Below are 21,440 nucleotides of genomic sequence, written 5' to 3' on the forward strand. Positions count from 1 at the left end.
TACATGGAGGGAAGAGGGCTGAATGGCAGGTGGGATTGCTGGGAGGGAGGAGTATATGCACACTGGAACTAGCACTGGGAATCGGTATGGGGGGAATGCATAAAGGTTGAATTTGGAAGGGAAGCAGAAGAATTTAGTATCTTTATTTAAAAAAAACCCAACAGTCGTGATCCTTGTAAGCTGTTGTGCTATCACCAGGGCCGGCTCCAGGCATCAGCTTAACAAGCAGGTGTTTGGGGCGGCCAAGGGAGAGGGGCGGCACCTGCGGCAATTCGGGGGTGGCAGGTCCCTCACTCCCTCTAGGAGCGAAGGACCTGCCACTGAACTGCCGCCGCGATCGCGGCTTTTTTTTTTTTTTTGCTTGGGGTGGCAGAAGTGCTGGAGCCGGCCCTGGCTATCACCACTCCACTCACTTCGCTTGTATGTTTTTAGATTGCCAGCTTCCCAGGGCAGGGGCAGTGTCTTCCTTTGTCTGGCCTTTGCAAAGCATTCAGCACATTGTGGGCACTACTCCAATCTAAATAATAAATGGCAGATTATCCCCTTAAATCAATCCCTCCCACCTCTTGTTTCCTCTGCTCTCCCCTGCCCCAGCCACACCTGAGGAAGTTGGCAATCCAAAGTGGCAAGTGAGCAGTTTTGTGGCCTGACTACCATTTGGCATGTTGCAGCCACTGCTTCTGGAGGAGAAGACATCTGGGGCCCACAGACCATGCCAAGGGCCAGAGGCACCAATGACCAACATCAGGGGGTGCAGCAAAAATAAGTGTACAGGGTAGGAAGGAGTCACAGATAGGAAGAATTCCAAGGAGTGTTTCAAGACAGAGATGGTCTGGGAGGAAGAGCCGGTCTGGGTGACTGAGGAACTGCTCAACATTTCCTCATTTAAAGCACTGTACAAACATTAAGGGATTCTTCACACAGGGAAATTTACTGGCATAACTATACCAGTATACATTTATAACTAAATTGTCATGGTTATTTTTAGTCAAAGTCATGGACAGGTCATGGGCAATAAACAAAAATTCACAGAAGCTATGACCAGTCTGTGACTTTTGCTGCTGCGGCTCCGTGGTTTCCCCCACCACGGTGGTGCTGGGAGCTGTGGGGTTCCCGCTTTGCCCACGGTGGCTGGGAGCTGCAGGGTGACCATATTTCCCAAAGAGAAAATGGGACACCCCAGCCGCTTGCCTGAGGCGTCCCCCTTCCCCCGCATGAGTCTGTCGCCGGTTGCTGGAACCCTGAGGAGGGCCCCTTCAGGAGTCTGTCACCTGTCACTGGAACTTTGCACGGGGCTCAGTCACTTGTCACTGCTGTCGCTGGAACCCTGCCAGGGCCCCACTGGCTGTCAGCTCCAAAGTCCTGCAGCTCCTGGGGCTGAAGCAGAGAATGTCACTGGAGGTCTCTGGAAGTCAGGGATGCCGTGACATAAACGTAGCCTTAGTTATAACTATAGCCACATAATTATACCACCACAGCCACGCTAGTAAATTTCCCTGTGCAGACAAGCCCTAAGGCCAAAAGTGGCAGTGATTTAGGGAGCGTATGTCAATGTTTGAGTGTCCTACCCGAGACTCTTTAAAGGAGCGTAGTTCCCAGAGGGTGGGTACGCACGGAAGACATTGCTTTCTCTAAGGATAGAAATCCTACCTATGCCATGTATATGCTTATAGCATCATAGAAATGTAGAGCTGGAAGGGACCTCAAGAAGTCATCAATTCCAGCCCCCTGCACTGTGGTAGGACTAACTAAAACTAGACCATCCCTGACAGGTCTTTATCCAGCCTGTTTTTAAAAACCTCCAATGATGGTGCTACCACAACCTCCCTTGGAAGCCTGTTCCAGATCTTAAATACCTTTATAGTTAGAAAGGTTTTCCTAATATCTAACCTAAATCTCCCATGCTGCAGATGAAGCCCATTACTTCTTGTCCTCCCTTCAGTGAACATGGCCTTTGCAAAGCATTCAGCACATTGTGGGCACTACTCCAATCTAAATAATAAATGACAGATTATCCCCTTAAATCAATCCCTCCCACCTCTTGTTTCCTCTGTGTTTTCCCTCACTTTTCTCAAGACTAAACATACCCTTTTTTTTTTTTTTTTCTAACTTTTCATCATAGGTCAAGTTTTTTTAAACCTTTTAGCATTTTTGTTGCTCTCCACTGGACTCTTTCCAATTTGTCCACATCTTTCCAAAAGTATGGTGCCCAGAACTGAACACACTACTCGAACTGAGGCCTCACCAGCGCCATGAAGAGTGGGACAATTACCTTCTGTGTCTTACATATAACACTCCTTTTAATAAACCCCATAATATTAGCCTTTTTCACAGCTGCATCACATTACTGACTCATATTCAATTTGTGATCCACTATAACTCCCAGATCCTTTTCAGCAGTACTACCACCCAGCCAGTTATTCCTCAGTTTGTAGTTGTGCATTTGATTTTTCCCTCCTTAGTGATGTACTTTGCACTTGTCTTTATTGAATTTCATCTTGTTGAATTAAGACCAATTCTCCAATTTATCAAGTTCATTTTGAAATCTAATCCTGACCTCCAAAGTGCTTGAAATCCCTCCCAGCTTGGGGTCACCTGCAAGCATGCTCTCCGTCTCTGATCAAAATCATTAGTGAAAATATTGACCCAGACCTAAGACTGACCCCCACGGGTCCCCATTACATACACCCTCCCAGTATGACAGCAAACCAATAATAACTACTCTTTGAGAATGGTCTTTTAACCAGCTGTGCATCCACTTTATAATAATTTCATCTAGATCACATTTCCCCAGTTTGCTTATGAAAATGTCATGCAGGACTGTGTAAAAAAACCTTACTAAAATCAAGCTACATCACATCTACTGCTTCCACCCATCCTCTAAGCCAGTAATCCTGTCAAAGAAGGAAATTAAGTTGGTTTGGCATGATTTGTTCTTGACAAATCCATGCTGACTATTCCTTATAACCCTATTATCCTCTAGGTGCTTACAAACTTATTGTTTAATAATTTGTTCCAGTATCTTTCCAGGTATCTAAGTTAGGCTGACTGGTGTATAATTCCCTGGTACTCTTTGTTCCCCTTTTTAAAGATCGGTAGTATGTTTGCCCTTCTGTAGTCTTCTGGGATCTCACCTGTCCTCCAGGAGTTAAAAAATAATTCCTACTGATACCGAGATTGCTTCAGTTAGCTCCATAAGGACCCTAGGCTGCATTTCATCAGGCTCTGCTGACCTGAATACATCTAACTCATCTTTAACCTGTTCTTTCCCTAATTTGGCTTGGATTCTTTTCCCCTTGTTGTTTATATTAATTGTGTTGAGTATCTGGTCACCAATAACCTTTTTAATCAGCTCAGCTTTCTCGATGCCATTAGTTATTAACTCTCCTTCCTCATTAAGAGGATCTACACTTTCCTTCATCTTTCTCTTTATGTATTTAAAGAATCTCTTATTGCCTTTTACGTCCTTGGCTAGGTGTAATTCATTTTGTGCCTTAGCCTTTCTCATTTTGTTCCTGCATGCTTGTGCTATTCTTTTGTACGCCTCCTTAGCAATTTGTCCATGTTTCCACATGGTGCAGGATTTCTTTTTGATTTTCATGTCATTAAAGAGCTCCTGATGGAGCCATATTGGCTTCTTGCTATTCTTCCTATCTTTCCTTTGCATCGGGATAGTTTGCAATTTTGCCTTTAATATGGTCTCTTTGACAAATTGCCAGCTCTCTCGAACTCCTTTTCCCCTTGGATTTTTTTTCCCCCATGGGACCTTTCCTACCAGTTCTCTGAGTTTGTTAAAGTTTACTTTTTGAAGCCCCTGGTCTTTATTCTGCTGCCCTCACTCATTACTTTCCTCTATCATTTTATGATCACTATCACCCAAATTGCCTCCTATCTTCAGATCCACTACCAATTCCTCCTTGTTGGTCAGAATCAAGTCTAACATACTAGCCCTCTGTTTATTTCCTCTACTTTCCAGAACAAAAAGTTGTCCCTGGTACATTCCAAGGACTTACTAGAAATGTTGTGTTTTGTCATATTACTTTTCCAGCAGATGTCTGGGTAGTTAAAGCCCCCCATTAATACCAGGGCTTGCGTTTTAGGTATTTCTGTTATTTATTCTAGAAATACCTCATCCACCTCCTCTTCTTGATTTGGTGGTCTATAGTAGGTAGCTGTATGTGATTGTAGTGGGCGACAACTCAGCAGCACAGCACCTGCTGCTGGTCATCCAGGGATCTGGCTTTTCCACTCTTGGAGCGCCCTCTGCCGGCCGGTATCCCGCTTGCCTCAGGCCCCCCCATGTCCCTCCCAGACCCCAGTGCCCCTTTACCTTGGGTGTCACCCCCTGGCAGTGCCCCCCAATCTCTGGGTCTCCCCACCCAGGGGATCCCCCAACCCTCTACCCCCACCTCACCTCACCGGCTACTGCCAGTCACCATCTAGTACTCGCTCACTGGGGCAGACTGCAGTCTATACCACTCATCCTCAGCAAGGGGGATTTGGAGCTGCTACCTTTGCCTACCCTGAGCTGCACCTCTGCAACCCCAGTACCCTTCCTGACCTTTACCAAGGCCTGCAGTTCCCCAGGCCTTTCCCCAGCCCTGCTCCACTCTACATACCCTGCTGCACTCCCAAGCAGCCAGGCCCATCTCTCTCCACAGCTAGAGAAAAACTGCCTGTGCTCCTGGCACACAGCCTTTTATAGGCCAGCTGTGGCCTGATTGGGGCATGGCCCCAGCTGTGGCTGCTTCCCCAATCAGCCTCATCTTTGGCTTGCCGCCCCGGCTCTCTCCCAGGGTAACCCCTTCGGGGCCAAAGCAGGGTAACTACCCCACTATAGTGATGCAAAGAAGGTATTCAAGCCATGGTAGCTAGATACCCAGGACCCTGCCACAACCCATGTGTCCTGCCATTGTCTCCCATAGCACTTACCCCATTGATAGCCTGAGCCCACAGAGATGGGAAAAGGGGGTGGCAGAGAGGGCTCAGGAGCATTTTTTGCCACTTCCTTCCACCCCCCGTCCCCCATGTCCCTTTCTCTGTCATCCCCCTGGTCACTTGCCCCAGATGCTGTGGGTTTTGTCTCTCCCCAACTGCATCTGAAAATAGGCTGCTTTTAAACTGCCCACATCTAGGTGCCTCAGCTTCACTAGAATATGTAAACTAGTGATTTACACATGCCCATATAAACCTAGTGGATATTTCTGAACTCCCAGGAAATTCACAGTCACCTTTGAAAATCTTGCCAGGCACTCTGTGGCCCAGGTCTTCAAAGGTATTTAGAAGCCCAACTTCCAGTGGGAGTTAAGCTCCTACATATCTTTCAAGATCTGGTTCTGTATGCTCAGGCATCTTGAGGGCAACCAAACACCCCCCTGAAAGCCCCCTGAGCTCCCAATCAAAACTAGTTGGAAAATTTCCCTCAAAACCATTTTCTGACAGACAAGGCCATTTTTGTCAAAAATCAAAATATATTAAAAAAATGTGTAGATTCCAATGAAAATTCTTGCAGAAAAAATATTTTGAAGTGAAAATATTTTCATTCTGGAACAATGTTGTTTTGTAATTTGTCATTTTTGTTTCTGCATTTTGACATTTTGTTTCTTTTTTTCCATTTGCATTTTATATGTATGTTTACATTATTTCATGACATGCCGGTGGGAACAGTGCATAATATAATAATTTGCACTACTGCTGATAAAGTCAGACCTGGCAGCTGTAAGAGTGGTCCTATTGGGTTCCGCAGCCTTAGGGGAGGATCCACAAGGTCCAGGAACTCTAATAATTACGGGGGGAAACCAAAAATGTATCAGGGGCAGATGTGAAGGTCAAAGGGTCAAAGAAAGGGAACCTGAAGGGGACACCAAGCAGAGAATCCCGGACAGCACCCACTGCTCCTCGAAGATGTCAAGGGAGCCAGCAGGTGCCTCCCAGAGTAACTCTGCTGGATACATGAATGGAGGGAGGACCGGAAATAGGCCCCACCGTTGCAAAGAACCCCATCAGCCAACCCCTTTTCCCTGGTATTGTAGATGGCCACTTTGGCCATTGCCAGGAGGAGGTTGACGAAGAGGTCCCGTGACTTTGTGGGGCCACAGATAGAGTGTGTGTATATGAAAAGGTGAGGGGAAAAGCGTAGCCAGAAATGTAAAAGGATGTTACAGAACAGGGGCCGGAACAGGGGCTGCAACCTGGCACACTCCAGATATACGTGCACCAGGGTCTCCCTCATGCCGCAAAAGGGGCAGATGTCGGGGATGGGGGTGAACCACTCCAAGTACATGCCAGTGCTCACGGCTCCGTGAAGGAGCCACCAACTAATATCCCTGGCAGGCCTTGGGACTAGGGTGGGATATAGTCTGGCCCACTGGGGTTCCTCACTCTCAACAGGTGGCAATAGGTCCCGCCACTTCCTATCGGGGTGGGACACGAGGGTGAGGAAATGAAGGATGAGAAGCATGAGTGTATACAGATGTTTCCTTGGCGTGGTCTGGAAGTGAACCGGCTGCAAATCATGCAGCCGGCTCCCAGTGTATGGGTGGGACAACCAGAAGGACTCATGGGGTAGGGGCCTGATGGAAAGGTCCGGAGGGCCCGGGGTGCAGGGTGGGTGAGGAGTACCCTCCCACAGGACCCAGTCAAGGTAAACCCGAGCAGCGGGCAGTAAGGCTGTCCTCACCTCCTGAAGTATGCGCCGGGGACTATGAAGGGTGGAGAGTCCCACGTGCTGAGTGAGCATCAGGGGATACACCCAGTCTCCCTGGTCATAGTCCAGGAGGTCTCCGACCCTGGTGACTTCTGTCAGGACCAACCTTTGGCGCACCATGGGGAACTCTGCCACCTGCACACAGAGCTGGGGGTTGTGTAGCAGGGGCTCCGTGAGGAGATCAGCCCTCACGGTGGCCGCCACAGACCTGGTCATTGAAAACAGCTTCCAGGTCTGGAGGAGGTCCTTGTAGAAGACCGGCAGCCTGGAGAGGTCTCCTGGAAGACCTCTTGGATGGAGATAAAGGAGCTGCCAGTCATATCGGAGCCCTCGGAAGCAGCGCAGGAAGGCATGCGCCAACGTGCTCCAAGCCGGAGTACCTGCACCACAGAGGAGTCTCTGCAGAGCCTGGAGGCGAAGACATGGACCTGAGTGCGCAGACATGTCAGGCCCTGTCCTCCCTCCTCCAGGGGGAGATGGAGAACCCCTGCAGAGACCCAGTGCAGTCCTGGCCAAAAGAACTCCAGAACCAGCTTCTGAATATCTGTCAGGAATCCCGGGGCTGGTACCAGGGTGTTGAGCCGATGCCTGTCCATGCTGGACAGGACTAGCTGGTTGAGAACCAGTGCCCTCCCTCACAGGGAGAGGCACCGGAGTAGCCCTGTCCACCTCCACAGCCGGTCAGACACCCTGCCCTCCAACCCCACTGTAAGAGTGGTGGAAGGCAGATATATCCATCCTAGAATTGTGAAGTTCCTAGGAACTGAAAAAAGGTTACCTCAGGTTAGTTAGAGACACCTGAGTCCAATTAGGACCCACTGGCAACCTTTATAAACATCCCCTTTCCAGTGAAATGGGGAAGAGAGAGAAGAAACAAGTGGCAGCAGGGTGAAAAGAACTGTTCTCCCTGTACTTCTGTTTTGGGAAGTGCTGGCCACCAGAAGCCAGCATAACAAGCAGTGCTCAGGCGGAGGCAAGGAGATGTATTTCTTTTGTGTTGTGAGGTTTTTTGCTTACGAGAACTACTCAGGCCAGCCCTGAGGCCCACCTTGTAAATACTGTGAATAAACCAAAGTTAAGAATTAAAAACCTCCATAGTAGGACTGATCTATTCCAGCTCCCTCATCCCATCCCCCGGCCAGAGGGAGAAACACTGAGGCTGAACTGGTGAAAGAGGTGTCTGGATATGTGTGTCATGGTATGACATCATAGAATAGTTTAAATATTCTATTTTTATTTTATTTTTAAACTCATTAAGGGCAGCTGTACTTAATACGTATTGGAACCTCTGCTCTTCTCAAGCAAAGCGACTCCTCTTTGTGTTGCAATGAAACAGTGCAACACTTTGAAAGTTTCAGCTATGATGTCATATTATAATATGCCTGTAGCAATGCTTATTAATACCGACATGGCATGACTGAATGCATAAATAATAAACTATAACAATGAAAAAAACCTTTAAATAAAATAAAAATAAAAAGGAAATTTGGAAACAAAATTTAAAAATTCAAATTTCCCAGAACTGACATTTTTCAGATTTTCTGTCTTGTGGGAAATTTCAGAAATATTTGGTTTTGATTCCAGATCAGAAGAAAAGACATTTCAAAATGTCAACATTTCCTGCAAACGAGAAATTCCAACTTTCAACCAGCTCTATGCCTAGTCCCAACCTGGGAGCCCAGTTAGGGCCCTGATTGGCTAATATTGCTGATGTCATTGTGCTGTCACAGCAAGCCATGGGCGCCTGATGAGAGGATTGCAGAAATGTCTTGAGTGAACCTTAAAGCTGGGGGGCAGGGGAAGGAGGCAAGGACATTCCGAGCCAGGGATAATAGCTGTGCCCGGAGAGCCGAGCATCATATCGCAGTGAGGTTTCGATAACCCCAGCGTGGCTGAGCACCAGGCCGAACCTGAGCATCCAATGTAGTTTAGGCACCCCAGTACCAAGAGCAGATTTTCAAGGAACCGGCACTGCCCACACTCTGCTTTGAAAACATCCCTTTTGTCTGAGGGCCCAAGTCTCCTCCAGAGCACTCATAGGAGCCCTTTGAAAAGTCCCTCACACATGACTTGCCAAGGCCACTCAGTGAGTCAGTGGCAAAGGCAGGATCAGGACTCGTGGATTCCTGATGCTTAGTCCTGCGCTCCAGCCCACACAGCTTCCTACAGCTTTGGTGAGGAAGAGAAACCCAAACGTTTGGTGGATCCGAGATCCATTTAGCCTTCATCCAATCCTTGCCTGCAGGGGAAAGGGCTGTCGGGAAGAAATCACCCTTCCCTGCTTTTCTAAACTGAGGAGGTGCATTATAAGTTATTTGCTCCTTCCTCTGGAGCATCCAACATTAATCCGGTGTGCGGGGTGGACAGGAGACTGGATGGACCATTGGTCTGACGCAGCCTAGCAATTCTTATCTCTTTATACAAAAGAGAGGCTGCAGTAGCCCCAAGGTTGAGGCAATAGCTGGTGAGTTGAGATTTTCTCAGCTGGAAGTCACTCTTCTGCACATCACAACTAGTTTGTGATTTTTATGCTGACAAAGCATCCCTCAAGGCTGCTGTCGTCTTTTTCCAGCTTTCTCAAAGCTGTTGCCAGCCAGGAAAGTCCAGATATCAGATGAAACATGCAGAGCTCAACCAGCCAGCTTTCCTGCTCCCTTTGCTTACCCTGCTACTCCTTCTCCTTGATATCCCAGTCATGGGCATCCCTGCAGCCCTGCCAATGCCCATCAGTCCTCACCCAGATGCTCCCCAATATCATGTTGCTGTCTCCGAGACCACAAAGTGCTGCCACTGCACCTTGTTCCTGAGCTGCAGCAGGGGACTAGACATCCCTGCTAACTGGGATTGTCCTAGTTTGAGTAGGAAAGTGGTTTTAGTTCACTGTGGATTAAGCTACAGAGGACTAAGGCCACTTTCCTTCTGAATGAGAGCATCCACACAGAAACTAAATGCACTTGAACTAATGTGCTTTAACCTCACACCTTATGTTAGTTCACCTTAGCTTTCCTGACTGTCCCAGTGTAGACAAGCCCTGAGACACAAGCTGGGACCAGCCTGGCTTTCAAGAGTTCCTTGGTTTTCCAACAAAACGGAAGTTGGGTCTGTTCTTTTCTGGAACTCAAGGGGGAAGCCTCTTGCATTCAATTGTTAGTGAAGTATAGGCTTAGATAAGACCAAATATACATGCTGACTCTTTGTTTTACATCCTTTTCTCTAATGCTTTGTTCCATGTGCTAATAAACATAGAGAGACAAGGTGAGTGAGACTTCTATTGGTGAGAGAGGCCTAATAAACATAGTTGTTATAAGAAGGCTGTTGGTCACTATAGCACCGATTCCCCAAGGGAAGAGATGCAGGTGTCCAGTCAGACCTGCACGGTGACTGGGTGTTGTACCCAGATCCCAGTCCAAGAGGGAGAATTGCAAGATGCCCCTCGAGGATAGATAAGGGCACAAGGCTGAACACTGAGGGGGTGCACTCAAAGGGACTGGAAAGGGGACTGAGGTGCAGCTAGCCCTGTGACCGTGACACTTAAAGCACATTGAGATCTATGGATGAAAAGCACTACATAAGTGCTAATAATGAATAATTGTGACTGCTGCTATTCAACATAATTAATATTAATTCATCTAGCATGTCCATCACTGTTATATTTACAGCAGCCATCCAAAGCTGGATGTAGCCCCACAAACTCATTACACATAGGCTGCTGAACAGAGATCAGATGGTAAGGACTTTCAGTCATCACTGCCCCAGGGGAAGATTAGAACCAGTAACCTAGATATGAAAGGCTCCTTATCCCCTCCCCCCGCCTTCCTGTTCTTTGTCTGAATGGCAAAAGGAGTGAGGGGTGGAAACATTCAACCACAAAGAATCCAGCCTCTAGGAACAAACTGCTATTTATTACTCAGGCAATACATCTATAGCTTTACTGTATATCTCCTTCCACTCAATAAGGGCCTGATCCTGACACTGAAGCCAAGGGCAAAGCTTCCAATAGTCCAGATTCCCATTTACACTACAGCTCCCCCACACTGCCCTGGCAACGTAATTACACCTACACACACTTTAAGGCCCTTTTTACACTGCCAGGGTGGAATAAAGGGGTCTTCTTAGTGTGCAAATCAGAATCTGGCCCTCCACGCATTAGTGTATGCCCCTGAGAAAGCAAGTGGCTATTGTTTAAGCCAAATCTCCATGTGGTTTGCAGACATTAACATTCGTTAATTCAGACCTAGAGAAATGTCATAGTTAATCATTTTTTCTCGCTTGTCTAAGCTTTAGAAGAGATGCCTTTCATTTTTATCTAGGTCCCAGGGTTACCAGGGGGCCATTTATTCCAGCATGTACGTCCGTACAATACAAACAATTTATAGTGCAGGACAATCCAATCTAAATCATTAGACTAGGAGGCCACAAATCAGTTCATTTTTCCCCCCACTAAGGACAAGGGTATCTCGAGTAGGACAGAGAGACTTATTCCAGCTCTTTGGGGCTGCTACATTCTCCCCAAACCCAGCCTTCCTTAATATGCCTTTAATAACCACCCGGTGTATCAGGGCCAGACCGTAGCCCATCTCTCTCCAATCTGCAGTGAAATCTAGCACGCTGAAGCCTCACTGAAAATACAGAAACTAGAAAGGAGGAAGAACTATTAGGTCATCTCCTCCCCTCCACCTCAGCTGCAGTACGAGGGTTCTCGATTCTCTAGGTTGAAATGGCTCAGGCAACAGGGCTCCCTTGGAAAGCTGTTCCATGCTCTGACAGGTCTGACCTGAAGAAGAGCTCTGTGTAAGCACCAGTGTTTGTCTCTCTCACCAACTGAAGTTGGTCCAATACAAGATATTACCTCACCCACCTTGTGTCTCTAAGATCTCACCATTGGGGCATTCCCCCCAAGCATGTCCTACCCCTGGGCCAGTCCTCAGGAGGAAGCTATGCTCTCCCATGCCTGCCCCTCAGCCCCACATCAGCACACACCTCTCTTCTCCATGCTGCCAATCTCCCCAGAGCCCCCAAGCTCTTGGCTGCACTCTGTCTCCCACCCTCATGCCCCAAAGGGTTTGTTGCACAGTTGTGCCACGAGGCAGCCTGGAGAGTGCTCTGCCCTGGAGCCCAGGAGTATGGGTTTCCAATCCCATGTCAGCCTAAGGGCCCGCATCCGTGTCTGGGTTTCCTTGCCTGCCCACTGAGTCCCACTTGGATGCTTGGGGATTAGAACAGGACATTCCCATTGCCCAGAGCGCAATCATCTGCAATCGACACGGGCCAAGCCAGCTACAAAGAAGCTTGCAGTTTCTCCCACCTCTGGGCCAGCTGCTGGGGTTATTTCCCTCCTTCGGAGCAGCCTTGGTGACTGCTATTCACCATCACCAGCACAACCGCCCCGCTCTCTCCTGGACACCAGAATTTTGCCATCAAGAGGAAAAAGGCATAAAGAAAACGTTCTCTCTCCTATCTGCAGCACTGGCAAGTCACCATTCTGTGTGTGCGCGTGTAGGGAGCGATATGCCAGCAACATCAGGGGATCCCTCCAGCATCCCTGAGCCCTGACAAAACCATGCCAGTGTGCAAGCATCAGCATGGACCACCTACCTTTGAACATGAATCTTTCTTTGTCTCTGAATATGCTCCCGAGCGGTGGCTTCCCCCCCCCACACACGCACTTTTCTCTCCTGACACCGGTGCAGTGTGGCTGTCTCAGAGGTTCTGCTTTTCTTTCTCACTTTCTCCTTCTCTCTCTTTTTTTCTCTCCTCCACTAGATGTTTCAGATAAGCAGGGATGCTGCTGCTGCTGCCGCTGCCATGGTCATATCATGTGACCTGAATATTAAACATCCCTGCAAAATCTCCCCCACTCTCTCCCTCCCTCCTCTCCTAGGATCCAAAGCTTCATCCCAGCTGCTGCTGCAAGACCCCGGCTGGATTGGTGGGCACAAGAGGGTGTGCTTGCTGCTGGGGACGGGAGGTGCTGTGATGAATGGATTAGATGTGCCCTGAATATGCCTCCCCCCCGCCATACACAAACTCGTTCCCTCCCTCCTCTCCTTCCCTATTCCCAGGCGGTTTTCATATGCTTCTGTCTGTGGAGCATCTCTAGCCACAGCCACTTGTTTATGCAGAGAGATTTAACCCTTCGCCAGGCTGCTGAAGGGGTTTCGCAAAGAGAGGACTGAGAACAGGTTGGGAGATTTTAAGCATTTGGGGAGTGTCAATTCCAAGGCCTGACTCCAATCTCTCTCACACCAGGGAGGGACAATCAGGAGTCACTCTGTTGAAGCCAATCAGGTTTCCAGCCGGGGGGGGCTTTCAAAGCCTTTTGCCTGGTAAGTGGATGTCTGGTTGTTGGCCAGAGGCAGAGAGTGGGCCATCCTCTGTGGGGCGGGAGGGAAGAGAGAAGCAGTGTCTGTAGGCCAATGCCTGTGTGTCAGCCAGGGCAAGGAGACACGTGTCTTTGTGTCACTGTGCATACACTGTCTCCCTCCAGGTGCCTATAGGCATCTGTGTCTGTCTGGGTCTTTGTGCATGTGGTTGAAGATGGGTATCTACGTGGATGTGACTAGCGTGTATTTCTGTGAGGGATGTTGGGTCTGGATCTCTGCTGTCTTCCTCCTGGTGTAATCCTGTGAAAAACTGGCCTGATTCTCTACTCTGCTGTGATCTGTATGCTGCTCCAGTGATACACAAGGCCATACAGTGGCCAAAAACGGACACCCACTGCCCCCCGTCAGAACAGGTGTCCGCTGTTTGGCATACAGCTGGCAGAACAATTCTATGCCACCCTTCCTTGCAGCTTCTGATACAAGGAAATGCCAGGGGCGGAGATGAAGTGGGAGGGAGCCTGAGAATACTGCTTTCCACTCGTTCACAATTGCAGGGCCATGGGCGGTCCAAATAGAAGTTAGAATAACCCCAAGTCTGCTCTAGTTTACACTGGGGGCTGCACAGGTGCTTGAACAGAGTCATAGGGTGTGTCTGCACACTAGCACCCCCTAGTGGCCAAGCATAGTGCTGTAGGCACACCCATGCCTCAGTTTCCCCTCATCCAGTTTTTTCTGTCTCTCCCAGGGATTCACATGGTTCTGCCCTCAGACTGTGCCATTCTCAGAGTTCAGTCCCTTTCCGGGGAAACAAAAATCCAAACAAAAGTCCCAAACAAACAAAAGGTTCTTCCGTCCTCTTGGGCTCATCTTCACCCCACCGCCTGGCTCAGCTCCCCATCCCTTCTGAGTTGCCTTTAAGTCACTCTGGCTCTGGGATACAGCCCTGACTCCCAGCCTCCTTCCCTAAAGTCTTCCTCTCAGTCTCAGCCCCTTTGAGCAATCTTTCTCTCTTCCCTGCTCTGCACCTGGGCACTGACTCCAAGGCCAGGCTACTACAGACCTTCTCTAGACCCTGCCACAAGAGCCCAACTTACTCCCTATGGTTCCTCCAAAGGGAATTTTCTCAGCAATTGTTTTAAGCCCAGGTGTTTAAGGCAGTCACCCGACCCCAATTAGTCCAGCCCCCTTAGGCTGGTAGGCAGATAATTAAGGCACACGTGGGGCTCTTTGAACAGGCCTGGCTGGCCCAGGCTTCTTGTCCCCTAAAGGAGCAGGCCACCTGTCACAGAGCGTATCAGGAAATGCAAAGGTGGCTTTGCTCCGTACTGCGGCTCTGTGACCAGCACAGGGATGGAGGAGCATCGCCCCTGGCCAGGGAGTGCAAAGTGGGTTTAAAACACTATCAGATCAGAAGGGCAGCACTGTACACTGACTGTGCCCAGCAGCAAACAGCTGCACAAAAATCAGGCCTCTGGTGTCTGCCAAATAGTGGCCCAAGAGAGGGAATTTAGAGGCCAACTGAAAATCAAATCTCTACATTCCACTTTCGGGATCTGATGCCTATCCGTCTATTTGTGATGCTCCTGGCAACACAGTATCTAGGCACCACAGATAAGATTAAGAAAACCAATGTCCATCTGGCAAGGCCGTACCCTCCGTTCCTCCCATGATCTGTGCCACTTTCTTACGTGGGATTATCCTGCTGTTTATCTGCCAGAGAAACACCGCCAAGCTGCTCTGCCATCGCCGTGCCTGGAGGATAGTCTGTTCAAAGAGAGGTGTTTGAAACCTGGCCATGAAGGCTCATCCTGATCTCCGGTGGCATGGAATTCCACAGCGGAGGGCGTTCCACTGAGAATGCCCCAGACCTCACCTGGGGCTCCATCAGGTACAAGGTCTCCATCAGTCGCAGCTGTCCTGATGTGGTGAGACAGGAATCTCTGAGATAGCTAGGGCCTAAAACCCAGTGAGGACTACAGAGCATTCCTCTGTTTGGCTAAAGGGGGCATTCAGCACTTTGCCGCCTAAAAAGAATCAACTGTATTTTCACTTCAGGACACCCCCCCCCCCCCACACACACACACAGTCACTATGGCTGAGATCCGGGGGGAGCACAGGGCTGGCCCATGGAGATGCCAGTCAGGGCTGGCAGGGTTAGTTCTTTTGTGAGGTTTTTGAAAACCTCCTTTTTTAAAATGCAAAAAGAAAAAAGAAAGAAAGTTAGATGCCACTTTCTATTAAGGGAACATTCAGAAGTTGCTTAAAAACAATTGCTAGCTAGATTAACTAGGATAACATCTAGAATAACTTCTTTGGACGTGCTGGTAACCATCTATTACACACAGTACAGATGCACCATGCTCACAACATCTATTAATTATCTATCAACCCTTTATATACTTTTATAAATGATGAACCGTTAAGATTATGCAGTGTGACTGGAAATGTGAAGAAGGAAAATTGCCACCCCCACTCCCGGTTGATGTAATGCTCCGTCAGGACTGTCTGGTAGCTGGGACTTCAACCACATGAAACACCATGATGGAACCCCATGAAAGATGAAACCTCAGGGCTAAACCCTCATGCCTGTTTCTACCTCCATGCCCCAGCATGTTTCAGGACAAGACCCCAAACTCAACCCAGTCTAGCTGCCCTCTTTGGACTTACATGCTGGCCCAGTTGTGTCCATCACAGGAGACATCATGGTATCTGCAGCAGAGAGTTGGCCCCCCAGAGCCGGCCCCTGAGCACACAGCTCAGGAATGGGACTTGGCGTATTCCCACATCCAAGTGGCCCTTGGAGAATTCCCATGCCAAGTGGGTCACTGTATCTCTCGGTAGCCATGTGGTCCTCTTGACCAGCTGCTGTCATGGATGAGTTCATGGGATGTTTCCCCTTGACTTGGGGATGTGGCAGAGGAGGAAGTAGGGTAGCACGGGCCAAGCATCTCTGGAAATCTGGACCTGAGGGAAGAATTGTGGTGGGCATCTCTGACCCTAGATATGCGGCACTGATTTGCCCATCATGCCAGATATTTGTTTGTTCCTCCATGCAGCCAAGAGGCAGTCTTGGGGACATGGCTTGTACTCCAGGTAATGGCTGCAGATTCGACAAGGGCAGTTCCCCTCCTGGTGCTTCCTTTCCCAGTAGACAGTGGAGCTTTCTCCTTGCAGAGGCTGGTGGGAGCAGTTGCCGGTCAGGTGGAGGTGCACAGCCGCTCCGGCGGAGGGTAAATGAGATGGAGCTCAGCTTCCGTGGTGCCAAACCATTAGAAGTAGTCCACGGAAGGGACCTGGATGAAGGGGGAAGAGGGCACGGGATGGGCAGCCCGGTGCTACTCAGCTCCCTTGGGCCTGCAAGCCTAGAGTTAGGCCTGGCACTCATTCTCCCCTTTGCAAGTCGACTCTGCCCTGCGGTGTCCTGGCTGAAGGAGTCAGGATGCGTTTCCTTTCTCAGCTTGGGGCTGAGAGGCGCCGGTCCCCCTCCTCCCAACGGCCGGGCTGATAAACCTGGGATGCGGCTGGAGCAGGCTCCCGGAGTTGGAATACATCTGCGGACCCTGTGAGGGGAAGGAGCGAAGTCCTTGTCCATCCTAAACTCTTGGCACTTTTATGCTTCCTAAAGAAACAAGTTCAAAGGGAGCATCAGTCTTCACCTACAAGGCTTAGTGCTGGCAGAAGGGCTTGGACTGGCCGGGCAGTGACATTACAGGTTTCCCCATGTGCTGTCCTCTGCCCAGTGTGCCTCAACTCTGCCCTGGCAGATAGCAAATATAAGAGCAGTCAAGTGGGGCTTCAAGCCACATGCTTCTGGGCACACACTAATCCCCAGCTGGGACCAGGAAGAATTTCCCCCACACCCTCCATAACTGTACTATTGGGAGGAAGTGTTACCTTGCCTTTCTCTGCAGTGTCCTGCATCCTGGATACTGATCAGGTGCAGCAGTTCTTAGGTCAAGTCAAAATCAGCTCAAGGAAGGCTCAAATTTACCCAGCCCTTTGTCCTCTTCAGCTGACTCTCAGAGGAGAGTCTGATAATGAAGGGGAAATTTAAGAGCTTACCTGGCTCTTGGACTGCAGCAACTGAGGGTAGACTGTCAGCAGGGACCAAGCAGCTGATGTCCCAGATCCCTCAGCCAGTGAAAGGAACATTCCACATTTCTGAGAGGGGGCAGCTGTGACCCAATCTCCCACAGACTGTGTTGGATCCAGCTGGGAGATTTTAACCACATCAGTGCTTAGCAGGAGCATTGATCACAAGATGTTCAGATCTCCTGGCTTCTGTCCTGGCTGAGGCAGCCACAGAAAATGCACCAGAGCCCTTCCTCCTGCCATCCCTCCTTCCTGATCTCTCTCTCCTTCTCTCTCTTCATTGTAGGAAGTTTTTCCCAGCTTTGTTAAAAGTAAGTGGGAGAGAAAGAGACTTGGAGAGCTTGGGGTGGAACACAGCTGGCCCCAACAGCAAGAGGGAGTGGGCAGAGAGTGAATGAGAGCACTCATAAAAAGTCAGGCTAGGAACTGAAAAACAAGGACAAGGGAATCAAAATAGCCTTGAGGCACATGGGAATATTCATGGCTGACATTTCTACATAGAATCTTTCATCTGCGGGATTGCAAAGCACTGTACAGCCTAGTAGATACACGGGTTTTGTTCACCTACTTACTGCTACAGTGCAGCCACCTCTGGGGAGCAGCAGTTAGAGTAGATTGAAACAGGAAGGGGAGCTCCAGTCAAGAAGGAGAGGGAGTAGTCTGGGGATGCTGCTCCAAGGAGAGAAGCGGGAGCTGTGTTTCACTCTACATCCCTCCCACCCAACACTCTCTTATCTTATGCTGGGGAGGAATGTTGCAGACATTTTGAGCCAGCAATGCTGCATGACAATTTGAGGATAACCATGTTCACCTGACACCAAAGGAAGATTTTTTTTAGACCAGCAGAATGCATTGATCAAAGTTAGACTATATTTGGGAGGTCAGGGTTAACAATTTTGCCATAAGATCTTTAAAGAGAATGAGTGCTTCAGTGCCTCGGTTTTATATCTCTTGAAAAACAGCACCGCCTTCAGTACAGCATCCCCTAGCAACACACTGGGACATTGCAAATATACTACCTAAATTGAACTATGTCACCTGCTGAGTTCCTGGCATTTCCTGCAGCCCCCTGGTTTTTTATTGGGGATTTTCTCACCAATTTAGCACTGTCCAGCCCCAGCCCTGCTTAATTTATGAACCCTGACACAATCATAAGCCAAGGTGCCATGGTTCTCTTCCCTGATCCAAGACAAGCTCTAGCAAGGACAATGAGACTCTTAATCTTGGTTCTGGATCTCCCAATGCCCCTTTTGGCTGTGGGTTTCTCAATCTTCACCCCAGTTGTGGAGATTAACAGAATGATGTGTGAATCTGAGAAAGATGTTTGGAAGGGAACGTGCAAGTGTCTGGATTCCCCTCCATTCTCTACCATCCTGCTTCTGTACTGAATGGTGAGACCTTTGCTTCCATCTGGTTTGTCAGCATTCCTGAAAACTCCCACCAATTTTCTCCAAAGGCAGGAGCTGTGCGAGGGACTGGCAAAGCATAAGGCGCGATAGGTCAGGACAGAGGTGCACTGGCAAAGCTGTGTGAACTGGGGGTCCCCAGGATGGAGTAACATGGAGTGTAACCAGTCAGGATGAAGCAGCACCATGAGAAGGGCCAGAACTGGGTGTTTACAAAGAGATGCATCACCAGAGCTGTGAGTCCCGGGCACTGGATTGATAAGAAGGGGAGCTGCTGGATTCGCATGCATTGATTGAGCTGTGTTAGGGGATCCTAAGACTGGAATAGCAGTGAGTGCAGCTGGCTGGGTTACAAGTGCCCTAACAGCCCTGTACAGGGGGTGCTTTTAAATATATTCCCTATCAATGTGTATAAGCCTCTTCCTGTTCAGCTTTGCCCTTGTTTGGTTTTCTGGAGCCCTTTGGCTTGGCTTCTCTGTTCGAGCTGCGTGCCTTGCCTGAATCAAGCTTCAAAGCCTCGGCAGAGCATCCTGGACCACCTCCAGCCTCTGACCTACTTACAGTAATTGGGAGGAAGAGGAACATCACCCCCATCATCATCATCATCCCCTCCCCTACCCACACCCAGCATTGACAGGAGACAAGAGCAGCAGAGGGTGGAACAATGAGCTGTTTGTGGAGGGCCTGAAGGGCTTGGAATCTTAGCATTACAGCCATTCCTGCCCTGTGACCCTAGCACATTCTTGCCTCCCTAACCCTGTCATTCCCGGCCAAGGCTGAGTCCATCCACATGGCATAACCAGAGGTGTGGATTCCTCAGAGACAGATGAAATTATCAAAACATGCTGCACTTCTATGTATCTATACAATAACCTATATACTCCATGTATTACTGAGATGGCACACTATGAGAATTTTTATTATTTATATTAAAGGACCAATTTTGTGAACATTTTCAATTGTTTCTGTTTCACATGGGCCAAAACAGAACAAATTTTATTTTATGTATTTATTTATTTAGTACAAATATTTTTGAAAAGTTTTAAATTTTTAAGATTTTAATTTTTTGTTTTTTTCCTTTTCTTCCCTTTTCCCCTCCCCCTGCAAAAAATCAAATGAAATTAATTATGTCCAGGGTTTGTATTCCACACACACACACTTTTTTCTCTTCTTTTTGCTACTTTGTAACTTTTTGAAATTTCTCCAACTTTTGAAAAGTTACCGAGTTTCATTATGCTATTCTGTAACTTTTCCAAAGTTGAGGAAGTTTTGAAACATTACAATGTGGCAAAATGAAAAAATGGAAAACGTAGAGAGCACTCACTCTGCTGAATTTGGTGGCAAACAGGAATAAAGGGAGAAAGAGAAGGGGAGGGAAATGAAATGAAAATAAAAAATGGCAAAGTTTCAAAATTTTTGGTATCAACCAAAGTCTGCAAAAACATTTTTTTTTTAATTGTGGAAAAGTTGGGGTTTTTAAAAAGGGTATCTTCTCATGAATAAATACAATTTCCAACCAGATTTTATTAATTGTTATTATTTTCGCATCTCTTATCCAGAAGGGTCCCAAAGTGTTTTATCAAGGATATATACTGTACAGGAATCATGCATTCTCCCTACCAGTGCAGCCATGGCTGGTGTGCAACCTAACAGCTGTTTAACAAACAACACAATAGGTATTTTAGAAGGGGAAGTGAAGAATAACTTTTCTGTCTGAAGCTGCCTGGGGGTTACTGTAGGTGGGCAGAATGTAATTACCCACACTGGAATTTGGCTAGAGTATCAAGAGCTAGTAACGCTTTCCTTATGAAAAGTGCCAAGTGTCTTGGAGTTTGATTCCATGTCTCCATGGAAATATAAAAAGCAACAGAGGGTCCTGTGGCACCTTTAAGACTAACAGAAGTATTGGGAGCATAAGCTTTCATGGGTAAGAACCTCACTTCTTCAGATGCAAGTGAATCTGAAGAAGTGAGGTTCTTACCCACGAAAGCTTATGCTCCCAGTACTTCTGTTAGTCTTACAGGTGCCACAGGACCCTCTGTTGCTTTTTGCAGATTCAGACTAACACGGCTACCCCTCTGATACTTGACACTATGGAAATATAGTACTTCCAGCAGCACAGCACCCCTGGCAGCCTTCTGCAGCATTGGTTCAATGCTACCTGCTGAATCATCAGCACCTTTGTTTTCCTGGGAGGTGTGTCATCCTAGTACTGGCCACTCCCAGCCTTACTTCACTGGTGCAATTGTGGTTTGTTGCACTGGTACAACTGCAGGTCCTTTTTTAAATGCAGTCTTTTTATTTCATCTTTTGTGTTCCATAAGGTCAACCCAGAAGACAAAAAGCAAGACACATAGAAAAATACAAACAAAAAGGAAAGAAAATGAGGAGGCAAATATATACCACAGCAACCCAGTCATATACGGTCAGACAGACCCTTCTGAATAGATAGGCCCACAATCTAAAGCTATGGTGATTCAGATTCCTGGAGGCTGTTTTCAAACACTCCAACACAAGAGAAGTTTTAGATCCCTGGACCAGGATTCAGCACATGGAAAATAAGGAGAGAAATGTACTCCCTGCAGTGCAACCAATTACCAACTGTAATGGAAATAACTGAATTGCTAGTTATTGGATGCCTGGATTTACACTAAACCAGCACATGCAGAGGTAGGGGGAGAGAGAAAATATTACCATGCACTGGTTTTCTAAGTGAATAATTTATTAGGTTGATTAATTTCTATGGTCCCATGAGAAAAAAAATTGAGATGGAAATAGAACTATTAGATAATCTAGTCCAGTGGTTTTCAAACTGTGGGTCACGACACAGTACCGGGTCACGGAATGTCAGGCACTGGGTCGCAGCATCTCTGGTCAACACTGCTGATCGGGCCGTTAAAAGTCCCATCGGCG

At 48.1% G+C, this 21,440-nt stretch overlaps 1 protein-coding gene across 3 annotated transcripts in view; it reads right to left on the reverse strand.

Annotated features, from left to right (window-relative positions):
- Positions 1 to 15,763, reverse strand: part of SEPTIN3 (septin 3) — a 34,203-nt gene extending 18,440 nt beyond the window's left edge. For 2 of the 3 annotated variants that reach the window (XM_054030577.1, XM_054030567.1), the window contains exon 1: positions 15,697 to 15,763. In XM_054030577.1, coding sequence (XP_053886552.1) covers positions 15,697 to 15,733 — 37 coding nt within the window. In that variant the 5' untranslated portion in view covers positions 15,734 to 15,763. Of the gene's footprint in view, positions 1 to 12,301; positions 12,567 to 15,696 lie in introns of those variants that run through there. The other variant, XM_054030586.1, reaches the window with a different exon arrangement.
- Positions 15,764 to 21,440: the final 5,677 nt, after the last annotated feature.

The sequence above is a fragment of the Malaclemys terrapin genome, chromosome 1 (genome assembly GCF_027887155.1).
Source record: "Malaclemys terrapin pileata isolate rMalTer1 chromosome 1, rMalTer1.hap1, whole genome shotgun sequence".
Taxonomy (NCBI): Eukaryota; Metazoa; Chordata; order Testudines; family Emydidae; genus Malaclemys; species Malaclemys terrapin.